Source organism: Channa argus, chromosome 19, assembly GCF_033026475.1.
Source record: "Channa argus isolate prfri chromosome 19, Channa argus male v1.0, whole genome shotgun sequence".
Classification (NCBI taxonomy): domain Eukaryota; kingdom Metazoa; phylum Chordata; class Actinopteri; order Anabantiformes; family Channidae; genus Channa; species Channa argus.
The window spans coordinates 10,379,193-10,392,551 of NC_090215.1; the positions used below are offsets into that span (position 1 = coordinate 10,379,193).

The 13,359-nt window shown below is 37.5% G+C and overlaps 1 protein-coding gene across 1 annotated transcript; it reads right to left on the reverse strand.

The window, feature by feature from the left end:
- Positions 1-2,131: 2,131 nt before the first annotated feature.
- timm21 (translocase of inner mitochondrial membrane 21) lies at positions 2,132-12,876 on the reverse strand. Its single transcript, XM_067486008.1, has 10 exons — positions 12,306-12,876; positions 11,495-11,557; positions 11,287-11,384; positions 10,918-10,991; positions 10,592-10,697; positions 8,714-10,419; positions 8,377-8,487; positions 8,127-8,286; positions 4,558-4,690; positions 2,132-2,961 (listed from the first exon to the last, which is right to left on the reverse strand). Exons 1-6 carry the CDS (start codon positions 12,628-12,630, stop codon positions 10,327-10,329), a joined length of 759 nt encoding a protein of 252 aa, XP_067342109.1. The 5' UTR covers positions 12,631-12,876; the 3' UTR covers positions 2,132-2,961; positions 4,558-4,690; positions 8,127-8,286; positions 8,377-8,487; positions 8,714-10,326.
- Positions 12,877-13,359: the final 483 nt, after the last annotated feature.

Genomic DNA, 13,359 nt, shown 5'->3' on the forward strand with positions numbered 1-13,359 from the left:
AACATCCATTAACAATTCTGATGCCATAACATCTGATCACTGATCTTCCTGCCAGTTTCCCTCAAGCCAATTAATCACTGGATGCTATTCTCTAAATATTACCTCCACAATTTTTATCCTACCTTCCTAATGGTCTGCAAATAAAGAACAAGTTTATATCGAAGGCGTCATCAAAAAACGTTGTTGCTTGTGTGAATATATTTAACCATTCAAATCTATTTGAGCAATCTAAATTATAGGTTTATACAATGCACCCTGCCTGAGGTTTAAGAGGAGCTTTTCAAAGTTAAAAATAAAGCAGCTATTCTTTCTTAGGTGTGAGCATTTAGTGCTAATATTTTAAAATACTAATACTAATACTAATACTAATAAACTAATAATATTACATTTGTATCACTGACACGTGCCTTAAAGGTAATTGAACTGGTAAACCATCAATCCAACCACCCATGACCTAAACAGCTTTTCCTGTTAAGGATCACAGGAGTGCTAGAGCCAAAGGCAGGGTACGCCCTTGACAGATCACAGGCCAGTCATGGCTCAACTCAAAAAGCAATAAAACTAGGTAAACAGGGAGGGTAACCACTATTCAGCTTTCAGAGCTTCAGTGTACTGAAACTGTTCACACAAGAAAGAACAGGGTTGCAAGATTATGAACAACAGTTTAATACAGAAGACATATATCCTAGAATCAGACAAAAAAATTAATTCCTCTGATATGTCACTTACCATGGGAATGAACATTAAGTGATTTATATTACGCAGACCCTCCAGGATTTCACAGACGTTTTTGCGATTGCTGCAGCCTAAAATGTCTCATTTCATGACAGGTTTTCCAAACAACTGTGAGGCATGTTGTGATGTTTCAAATTGCAACAAAACTCAAGGGGTATGGGTTGAATTAATTGTTGCAATTGTAACATCACAAATTCCTGGAGGGACTGATTACAGCAGAAGCCTGGAACATTGTGGTCTTAGGTTGTCAGTCACCATCATGCCGCTGCTATGTTGGTGATGTCAACATGGTTCAAAGCTACATTCAGATTTGTACCTTACAGTCTTTTGTACCCTTCCGATTGTAAAAAATAAAAATACAACGCAAAGATTTTGTAAAAGGAATTTGTGATAGATGCTCCTTAATTTGTCAGAATACCAAGGATTGCAGTTACATTTTAAATTCTGAATCAAGACCTACTATTTTCCTAAATGACCAAAAAAAAAAAAAAAAGCTTGATTTTCTTCTGATTTTTTATTTTTCCTCCCAGAAATGGTACACGGATCATATTTTTGGCTCAAACATGGGAATGGCATTATTTCAGAAGATCCGCTGACTCTGCTATGTTTGGCATATTTGAAATGCAGTGACACACACAAAAAAAAAAAAAAAAAAAAAAGGTTTGGGGTGGATAAAATAAAATGCTAATAGTTGGTGGACCTCTACCAGTCTGTAGCTTGATTACCGTGATTACAAGGAAGATAAACCATTGTTAAATATACATTCCGTTTTGGTTAGTCTTCACTTTGTAAAAACATTTAATTCCATAAATGTTTTGTACCTCAGCTCACAGCCCTGTATTGTTTCATGATTTCAACACATTCGTCATTGGGAATATTTCTAAGTTCAAGGTTTCAGCTAACAATACAATTCAAAATCAAATCAGATTATCTTACAGCTGGGTCAACCACTTATCACTAGAGTTTTAAGATCTGAGCCTGAAAAAAAAAAAAAAAACATCTTGTAACTTTTTAAGATACAAAAAACTAAACTAATAATTCATACTGATGTTTACAGAAACCTTGCATCCTGGCATATAGGTACAGAAACAGAAAGAATGCAAATGTAAGGGTGATAAATCAACATGAGAACAACCTCATCTTCTGTCGTAAGTGTTCATTTATTTCCTAAACTTGTTCTCCTTTTGCGCTCGTCCTCGCTCACTTCCATTCATAGATATTATAGGCACTTAAATTGCCTAATGTGCCAGTATAATCACCATGATATATTAAACAAGAGCACCGATGCTAATGAGGTTATTTGAGACAATTAATCATCCATTATCAAGTCGTTATACTTTGTCTTCACATAACATGTGCAGTATTAACGAAGCATTGAAAGTAATAACAGTTTGAAGAAGTTGAAGCTATTTATTTAGTATGCAAATGAATGTACACGGTGCCCCAAAGCCTATTTAGACTGACTACACTATGAATTTTCTATCACACCTTTTTTTAGTCACTGTATTCACAACAATGCCTATAGATGAACGCACCAAACAAAGCTAGGCCCCACAGTAAAAACATCAAGCCACCAAGCATCTAGTTATTTCCCCAGGGATGTCTTTAATATGAGTCAGTCATTTTTGATCTGTGAAAGGAAGAGTCCTTGGACATAAAGCAGGAAACAACTTTATAAAAACAGAACACTCTTTAAAGCCTTGCCCTCCCTGCTCATCTTTATCTTGCCGAGAGGTCCACGATATAATCCTTGTAATAGCTAGGAGTCAAGTTCTGCTGTCCTGTCTGAGGCACACGTGCTTGCTGATGTCATCCGTTATTGCCAAACTCATCAGATGACTGCTGTTTTTAAACAATACAAAGTAGAAAAACAACTTGGTTCTAAAACCCACCAAACACACACACACATCCAAATAAACTTCTGCTCTCATATTTTGAGAATTAGGCTGGCAACGATCACTGAGGTTGAAGGTAGAAAGGCAGTGCATGGAAAAGGCAATCTGGCATAAAGGACTGATTAAGTGGACCTGCTCTCTGATTGGGACTCACTGTGACATATGGGGCTGTCTTGTGTACTAGGAGAAGGTGTGTAAGGGGGTGGGGGTTCATTTACACTAGTTGAACCTCCTCCTGCAGGAATGAGAGGAGTGTAATGGGAGGGAGGAGGGGCTTCGGTCTCATCACCACGAGCACACTCGCTGTAGGGAGGGGGCTTCAGATCATCCTCTGAAAGGTAAGACAGGTCAAAATGTCAGTCCACTGTTGAAAAGAATTTAAGCACTAGCACACATTTGACACTAGACCTGCATTAGAATTCCTCATGCCTCTTACATGCATCTTACGTTTATCTGGAATAAACAATGAGCAATGATGGCGTTTCAAATGGTAGATGCCTTAGAAATAAAAGGGGTAATATATACAGTAAATGGCCACAAAACGTACAGTACATTATACTGCAAACCTTGAATCGCCTCCTCCGTGTATTGATGATAGGAAACAAGTGCATGTTCCTCTTATGGCAAAGTTTCTCTTTACCAGTTTACATGTGTTCTGTATTGTTTTTTCCCCCTCATTTTCAAAATTTCCTAAAATGATCATTATGACAATTACGCCCTAAAAAGGCAAGGTACATAAATTTTGACATTGGCCATCACTGAATGATTCTGTTGGAGTCTTGTTCTTGGTGGTCTTAAGGAGGGATGAAGACTGGAAACGTGCACTACAAGCACAGATAATTAATACAGTGAAAGCAAACATGGTGTTTAATTGAAATCACAAGAAACAACATTCAAAGAGTGGGTTAGAGCTATATTACTGATTTGCAAATAGTTGGAAAGAATTACTTTAAGAGTTTAGATATCCGTCAGTCCACAGTTAAAACAAGTTTTCTTTAAACAGTGAGAAATTAGAAGTGTCAAAACTGTGTGGCCAGTACAACCAAGTATGGTGTAAAAATGGCATTTGCTTCAAGCAAACCAACATTAAAACTTCATCCTGTCAGTTGAGCAATAATTATGATTCGTAACTGTTTCTGCGTTGTTTATACGGTGAGTTTGGATTAAGATCAGATTCCATTATGACCAACTGATGCAAAAAACCAGCTGATTATTAATACCGGTTATTGCTGCTGCTTTTTTTTTTTGTTTTTTTGGTCCTTTCTGCTTATCCTATAAGTTCAGGGTCCCCATAGCGGATCATTAGTTCACATGCTTACATGTTGATTTAGCACACCTTTAACACTGGATGCCCTTCCTGACACCACCTTCCTGAACTGGGGATGGTGATGAGCTGTTGGGGGTTCAGTGTCTTGCCCAGGGAAAGCCACATACAACGTCCTATAGACTGCAGACATTGTATTCATAATCCCCACCATGCTAAAAGTAATCAGTCATGAAACATGGTGGATATTTCCACCATCACTTCCAACAGGAAGTAAATGTAAACAGCAATGAATGCAACTCATACATGACCCATTTTAGTTTTGAGGTGGTTCTATAAACTGCTGAAGTCTGACGCTGAACCACTAATCAAAAGCTACAAAGTTGGTGTTGTGACAGGAATTCTATTGTGGGCAGAATAAAACCAGGTTTCCTTTATTCATCGGGTGCTATGAGTCAAAAGGAAATATCTTTTACATTTGTTTTAGTTACAGCTGAGAGACAAAAAAATAAAAAAAAGGGAACTGTGGCTTAGAGGAAGTTATGAATGAAGAAGTGGATTAGGAAATATAAAAATGAAGTAGCAGTCAACTTCCTCAATGAATAAGGAAACGACAGCACCAGAAGCATTATATACTTTTGTGTTCATGTCATTGTTTGGTACCTTCAGAGACTGAGTCATATGGTGGTGGTACGTCCAGGTGGGAAAAGGATGCGGCTGGTGGCAAAGCTGCGGAGGGCTCTTCAATAGAAAGATCATCTTGAACACCATACCAACTGGGCCACACAGACGTTTGCTACAGAGAGAAGGAAACACAGGGAGTTAATGATAAACAGTGAAAGCAGAAGTATTGACAAGTGCAAACACAGTCACCAGTACAAACAACTCTACTAAGACACCAATTGGGCTGGTTTTAGTGTACACATCTCTAGAGTTGATAATGCTGCTTGTTGTGATGATATTGAACGTATGCATCAATGATCCTTTTTACCTCGTTTTAGGCCAAGAAAAACAAAGAATGCATAAACATCACTAAATAAACAGCAAGGATATTCTTAGAGATTAATGATAAACTGTAGGTGGGACAAGATGCCCGTCTATATATACACCACTTCTGAGGTAAAACATGTTTTCCAACATCAGGCTGCCAACATGGAACATTTTATCCCTAAACCCAATGAACCATGGAAAACCCACCGGTAATTTTTTACAAAATGCAGAGAGATGCCTCCAGTTAATCACATAAATAGGCAAAGGTTGCAAACAGTACATTAGACTGTGAAACAGTAATTGTATTTATTTTTTATTGCACAAAGGCTTTGAGTCTGACAAAGAATGACAAGGTTAGGAGAGGAAAGTTCGCAGGCCTGCCCTCTCTGTTTTCTGAGGTTTAAATATTAAAAGATTCATTCATCTAACGCACTTCCTCCAAAAAAGCTCTCGTTAGCTTACTAATTGCAACAGTAAAAGGAAGAAGGGAAATACCGATTGTGTAGAGTTGTGGGCGATGACAGACTACTGACCTTTCTAACTGATGTCTAAATTAGTACAATATTGTCAGCCTGTTGTGGGCGTGAAAGGAAGTGATGACAATAAATGCACCAAACCACAAAACGAGAGAGAGCGAGAGCGAGAATGTAGTTCTCACAGGTACAACGCAGGGCTAAAACCAAGACTAAGCATTTAGAGTCAATTCTTGTTTGAACAATCCATCTCACAGAATACACCTGAGTAAAAGGAAACATCTGTAAGTTACATTTTAGGAAACAAGAGCTATAGATTGTGGCCCCCTTTCTTACAGCATAATCACACGGTTTCAAATTTCACCCAGATTGTGGGTCGACAGTTATAGCCACCAAGACCATCTTTAAAATGTTCCACACCATTTCCTTAAGGTAAATACCTATGAGAGTAACAACCTATACCTATAGAGTTACAGGATAATTACTCCGCTTTTATTTCCTCATGGCCTAGTTGTACATGTACCACGGTCCTGGGGTCTGTCTCCTGTAAAGACATTGTTAAACCACCACATTACAGCAGAATACTGTTTAAGATGAGGCCTTATACTCTAATACACTGTTAATTTCTTTAGTTTCTCTCAGGGGCATCCATGCTTTACTTAGAGAGTTATACTGCATGAAGACTTTTTCCCCGAATTTATTTGAATCATTAAACCTCAGAACTGCAATTGTCTTGGCCTCTCTCCAGAGAACTTTCAGGGTTTAGGGTTATGGATGACCGCAGGACCTCCCTGTACACATTCCATTAAAATCTAAACAGGGAATATTTTACGCCAGAGGGAACGTGAGGGAGAAGAGAAAATGAAGAGAAGTAGAAAACAAAATTTCAGAGGACAAAATAAAGGGTGCAGGAGAGGAAGTGAGAGCAAAACGAATAGTCTGTGGTCAAGGAAAAATTAAGTCCAGGTAAAAGCTATATAGGAAAAAGATAAAGATGAACACAGGTTGGAGGGCTTCTGACATTGTTACGTACAATTTCCCAGTATATTTATGTCTGATAAGGACAGCAAAAATGGCAGGACTGGATATTCTCTCAAATCAGATAGCATACAGGATGCCATGACTGGTTGGGGAAACCCAAGGCCAAAAGGCATCTGACTTTCAACTGCATCATTTATTTTTTTAACAACTGAGGCATTTCCTGTTGCACAAGTATTCCAAAGAATGCTGGGGAGAAAATAAAACAGTTTGTGCCTCATAACTAACTACAGTAAAAAAAAAAAAAAAAGTTAAAAAGCTGTAGTATTAAGATTAACAGAAAAGGACATTTCTTAGTCAAACTGTGTTCTCATTCATACACCATCTTTTGCAGCGTGTGTTAGTGGTCAAAAAGTTAGAAAGAAGTCTTTAAATTCATCCCAGAACCCTGTTTTATGGTTCACTGAGCATATTCTGGAAAGAGTCTGAATCACAGATATTGCTTCCAGGCTTTTTACAGTCAGTAAAGCAGAAAGTTCCTAAGGGAATCACAAACAGGTCTAAACCTGTAGCATAGCCCGCAGAAGTGACTCCATACAAACATACAGTTATGACTTCAGTAACAGCCCCCAAAACCCACAAACTTATCAAAATATCAAGCCAGCTGTGCATCACTAAGGACATCAGTGTCTCAACTGGCGAAGTTTTCACCACCCAATCAATCAATCAATCCATCAATAAATAAATAAATATCCCCACAGGCAGCATTAAATGTTACAAACCTGCTTAAAACGGGCCCCCTCCCACTTTAAAGAACTGTCAAAGCTCTGAGCTGCGTGGTCAGTTCTCTGATATTTACAAGGTCAAACTAACCTCACCGAAAAATGTAAATATACGTACACAAGTACATGCCGATCTCACGTGCACCTATTAATGCACAACAGCAAACTTATTCAACATGTTGCTAAATGGGAAGTACGGCATGTCTTTCTATTTGGTGTGAAAGTGACTGACTGAAAACCACATGCCTTCTCAAAAGAGCAGTAAAGTACCTTGCCCTCATTTGACTTCTCTTACCATTTCCACTCTGTATACCTTTCAGCCTTGATATGGAAACTCTTTATTAAACCAGTGCATTTTTACAAGTAGACCCAACCACAAAAATGTTTTAACATTTCTAAACACCAGGGGCATCAGCAAAAAAAGAGACATGAATACCAGTGATGCAGTTATACATGAACATGTCAGAAAATGTATACATTCCAAAGTCGACAACTGCAAAATGCAATATTTGTGGGAAGTCCTTTGTTCAAACAAGTTCACTTTTTACACAACTTTTGAAAGACGACTGCTCCCCTCAGCCTGCAGCAACTAGTTTGCCATATTCCAAGACAAACTGCACTTATTACACAAAGGCAAAAATGTATTTATTTATTTGACTAAAATTCACTGAATACTAAGGTAGATTAAACATACTTGCTCTGCAGCTACTTTAGCTAAAATTAAGCAACTTGCTCTGTAACTAAATTAGTGAAATATACATACCAAGTGGGAAATTGCAACAGGAAAGATATCACGAGTGTTACAGAGAACTTATAAGGAATCTTGTGAGACAACCCGATGCATCCAGGCCTATAACCCTTCAACACAGCAGACTGCTTGTAGGTTTTTACCTGTTTCGATCACCATGTCATGCTTGAAATAGCAATGTTTGGGATTCTTGTGATTACAAAAGACTAGCTGGTTAATGTATTTTTTACATAAACAATTTCAATGTATTTTCTTACTTACACTCTGTCTCTCGCACATCTGATGAAGGTAGGCCCTTCCTCCAACAATCACTATCTGAGCATTGCGTGGATTGCTCAGATATGCTGCCAGCTGCCTCTGTCTTGATCGGTACCAACACACATAGAAAAATATCTTGACGATGATGAATATGATGACGACTCTGTAAAGTAGATAGGGGTCATGGGACTAGTTAGGAAATGTTTAATAAAACAAAGTGTGGTGTAATTAGAGTTGCATTTGTTTTACTTACATGTACCAGTAAAGCTCCATTTTTGATGTCATTTAAAGTGCCAATCACTTAGTAGAGGTTTTCATATCTGAGAGGCAAATTGCTGATCCCTTGCCAAACACAGACCTTTCCCTGAAAAGATTAACACTTTGGTAATTGTACTTAAGATGCCAGACCCTCTGCTTTACATTATGTATTAATTAGAGTAATATTATGTATATGTTTTTAAGGTGCATCTAACCACCAGAACTAGACTGAGTCGCTAACGTCAACTTAAAACACACTCAACTTTAGCAGGACGGCTCCAAGAATAGTTATAAAACTCAACTCAAAAGATGACGGATGATTTTAAACTTACTTTACATCGACCTTCTGAGTTCGCTGGTGATACGTGCCATGTCCCCCGTCGTTTCAGGCATGTGATGCGATGCGAGCAGAAACCAACAGAGACGGCGGCTGGTTTAGCTAACGTCAGGCTAACGTGTAGCGGGCCACAGCTTCACGCACAAGCGATGCGGACAGAAAAACGTACACTGGCCTGTTTTGTGAACATCCCTTATAGGTATGACATGCACGTTCACGGTTTAGTTCCTCAGCAGGACACTTGTTAACACTGAAAAAACTACTAACGCTAGTCCTTAAGTTTTAGCTGGCGCTAACTCCCTTAGCATGCCCGTGTTTAATGCTGCCTTCATTTTAAAGTGGGCGGCGTTCACAGCACTGTTGCCTTCATCGCTTCCCGTAAATTGCTCCTCCTAATCTTTCTAAGGTAGTTACATTTGCGTTCAATCGCTGCCGTTACTGTCAGCTATGTCCATATTTGTAGCACGAGTGCGCGTTCACGTACCGAACCAGTAGTTAGAGGAAAAGTGAAAGAGTCCTAGTGTTTGCATAGGGAAGTGTTCTCCCGTTAATGCATCACTAATTGTTGTCGAATGGTGCTCGACGCCTAACGTGAAGACGATTTTTAAACCCACATTCAACAAAAAAAATAAATACAACAAATGTGATTGTTAAACGCTAACATTATTTATGAAAGCCAAAACAACGGTACTGCTTTAAAAACGTACATTTATACTTGTCAAACGTGGATAAAATTAACAAGTCTCAAGGTGAGAAAGGCAGAATGATAAACAAACTCAAAACTCTGGAGACGAGTCTTTCCACACAATAAGTAATAGCGTTTCTCTAAGCATTAGCATATGTCCAAGGTTCCTGGAAGGCAGCATTAAGGTCGTCGGACAACAGAGTGGAAATGGTGCCAAATAACGCACATTAAAAAAATTAAATTAAATAAAAAAAACATTATGAATTTAAACTTGCATTTTATGTTTAAAAAACCAACTAAACAAAAAAAGCTATTAAAAGACCAATTTTTCCATGTATAACCTGTATGTTCGATGTATAAAATCATACATTTAAGGCTACACAAAAGTTTTTTTTTTTATCCCTTATACTTTAAAAGTTACTAAAACTACACATCAAGAAACATATAACTGATATGTAAATTATAAAATTCTATAAAAAGGTCAAATCGGCTTGTTTCGTCTCTTGATTCGTTGCTTCCATCTAGTGGGCACTGCTGTAATCAATCGTGTTGAAAACTAGTGTCCACAAAATTTGTTTTGTTTTGTTGTGTTGTTTTTTTTGTATATCTGCTTATTTGACATATCATAGTCACATCTTTATTGCCATGTTAAGAACCACTGATTTCAAGTCATTGCTTAATTATTGTTATCCTGTAGCAGAATAATTAGAAAATCAAACAAAACGTTTTTGAGCCACTTGTATTTGTGGAGGAAAATGCTTTACAACCCTCTTCACTGATAAAGTTCAAACCATTGCAGATGTTAAAAATAAAATAAGTTAATAATAAATCAAATTTACATCCTCTGCTATTTCTCCAGTAACATTTTTAAGAGATTTTTCTAATTGCAAAACAACACCTCTGAGTGGCTCAGTCTTTTGTAATTATCTGTTATCTTCCACAATGATGGTTCGTCTTGGGTAGGTGTCTACATCCACAAATATGTAACGAAATACATACTTTCCAGTTTCAGGATCCTGTAATTGACAAATTAGATATTTTCTAGGATCAAAAAGTCATAACTTGATGGATATTAAGACTATCTGTGTTTTGGCAGTTGCTTAAACCTTTATTTATTTATTTATTTTTTTCGGCTGTCAACATTTCATTGACCTTTGGTCTTTCATAAGTTGTATTAGAAATACCAACCTCTTTTGACTCTGAATGTACAGTTCCTTTGAGACCTGGCTCAGAGCCTTCAATGTAAAATTTAAGCCTCATATGCTTCAGTCCATCCTTCAAGTACTCCAAATGACTAACGTGGAAACAGAAACAGAATAAAAATACTGTAATATTTCAGCACATGTACTCACTAATGCACAATCTATTTAAAATACAAATGCAATATCTAACACTGCTACTTGTGATTTGACTGAAGACTGTTGTGTTATTATCTCATATTGATCCAATAAATAAAAGCATATGACCGTTTGACATTTGTTTTTCTCCAATGCTCACAGTCACTAAATTCCTACCTCACTTGTTGCCTCCTTCCTCGACGGGTAGTCTCCCCATAACACTTGACTGGCTCTCCAAATGCACCGATAACCTTTGTTTTAACAACAACAACAATAAATAGATGTGTGCACTTTATTGCAAGAATTGCAATAATGTAATAGTAACCTTTGCCATACACATGTATATAGCAACATAATCTTAACACATTTTTATTAAACAACTTCAGAATAGGTAACTACGCCAAAAACACTATTTTAAAATGTATACATTCTGTGTACACTGTGTGCTATACTGTATAGTCATGTGCAATTTGTTGTGACATTGTCTTAAGATTGATGAATTGTTAAAGAGTAAGAAACTTTTGCAACCTGTGATCTCATTTTTACCTCTGGGTGTGACTTGACAATGTTAAAGGCTTTCCCATAGATTTTATTTGGACTTGAGGAAGAAAACAGTTCCTGGAACACCACATATAACAAACCACCTGAAACGCATGCAGAACAAAGCATTTAAATGTTGTCTGACTTGAAATGAGATAATGATCTGCTTATTGCAATGGCAAACGAAAGCTTATAATCTCAACATTGTGGTCACCTGTAACTCCAAGCCCGATAAGTACAACAATCAAGTAGGTGAAATCTCTGCCAGCTTCTTTCACTTTCAAAGAACAGGGATAGAATTATTTATTAGTAGCAATTCTAGTCAAAATTTATAAAAACAACATTTCTTTGTGGCTCTAAAATAAATGTATCTCACACAAATATATGTTTGCTTGTGGTTGCTAATTTTGATGAATAATTATAAATAATGGTTATAAATATGTTCCATGTTTAGTTTTTGCACACATTATTATTGTAGGTTGTGGGTTTATTTTTCCAACATAACTTGTATCCCCTAATAATAATATAGCTGATTGTCCTTAATTGGCCGAGCCAAAGGCAGGACTTAAACACCACAGAAACCTGTGTAGAGACCTGAAGATTGCAGTTCTCAGACACCTCTTATCCAGGCAGATAAAGCTAAATAGGATCTGTCACGGGGAGTGAGATAAACTGCCCAAGTCCAGATGTGAGATGTTTGTAAAGACTTTGCCAAAAAGACTTAAAGCTCCATTAACGGACAAAGTGGCTTCTACAAAGTATGACTGAAGATACTGAATTCAATTCTAGGAGAAATGTCAGTTTTTGATTTTCAAAAATATATAATAACTTCTAAAAACAATTTCAGTATGTCATTATTGGGTGTAGATTGATGGGCAAAAGTTTAAAATATGTTTGGTCTTCGGTGTTACCCTAAATTCCAATATGCTTATAGCAAAACAACTGTTCATGAATTTGAATGTAAGTTGTTTTAATGCCTGTAGTTGCGTTGGCACTGTGTAAAATATCTTCGGCCCCTTGCTTACCCTTTTGTGCAGCTGAAGGCTTTGGGCTCCCACTCTGATACCTGGAAAGGGACTGATCTCTCTCCTCGGGGCTGCTTTTATTTCTGGCTGCAAAATCCAGAGAAATACCCCGCCGTGTCTGTACATGCACGAAGCAGCTCAGTGGTGGCAGCACATAGGAGGGAAGCTCGACTCTTCTGAGGAAGGTCAGTGCTGGTACTGCTGACACTGCCGTGCGTGTTTGGATGAATCGAACCTGAGTGAGTTTGCATGTCTGCATGACATACTGTGTCGCCGTCTTCTGTAAACTCCGATGCAGGATTTTCATTATAAGCGCATAGGCCATGTCTATGTCTTGTGTGTGTTACCCGTTAGCGTAAACTCTACTTACGTGTAGGAAACTGGATTAACATTAGTGTTTGTTCAGCACCGCCAACAGCTACAGTAGGTAAAAGCTGTAAAAACCTACCAAAAGCTGTAACAATATAAACACGAATATTAAAAGACAATACGGCACAGTTGAACTTCTGCAAAAGGTATAATCCGTTCAATTTGTATTCCTGAGGCGCGTACCTTTGACGTCACACGAATCGTAGGGTTGACGGGAGATGGAGTTTTAAATACAGCACCACACTCTCCATCCATCCATTATCTCCACTGGTTGAATTTTGCATTATAATTATTAGTTGGTAAATGTGTAATGTTATAATAATTTAAAATCTTTCAATTTCAAAGAAAAAAACCAAAATGCACTTATTTACAATTTATTATAATTAAAAATAAAAATAAAATGAGTGAAAATGAAATTAAAGATGAACGTTTTTTTTTTTACAATGACTATTCCCCATAAAATCTGGGTTGTTTTATAAAAGGTAAATAAAAAGAGAATGCAATTACTTGCAAATAAGGTTTTGGCAGGCAAGTTTTGTTTCAACACTCGCACGTCATACTCAGCAGACTCGCTAACATCTCCATGCAGCAAGAACGTGCAAAGCAGAAGAAGTTGGAGCTGAATTCTTACAATTGATAAGACAGTGTCTTAAGGCGGCTTGTTGTGGAGTATGTACAGACAGTA

What these genes read in the sequence shown, in the direction of transcription:
- timm21 (XM_067486008.1), bottom strand. Translation starts at nt 12,630, where the DNA reads ATGGCCTATGCGCTTATAATGAAAATCCTGCATCGGAGTTTACAGAAG. An exon ending in TTGTCAAGTCACACCCAGAG is followed by an intron (nt 10,992 to 11,286) that starts GTAAAAATGAGA and finishes GTTAAAACAAAG; the next exon opens with GTTATCGGTGCATTTGGAGA. An exon ending in TACATTCAGAGTCAAAAGAG is followed by an intron (nt 10,420 to 10,591) that starts GTTGGTATTTCT and finishes TGTCAATTACAG; the next exon opens with GATCCTGAAACTGGAAAGTA.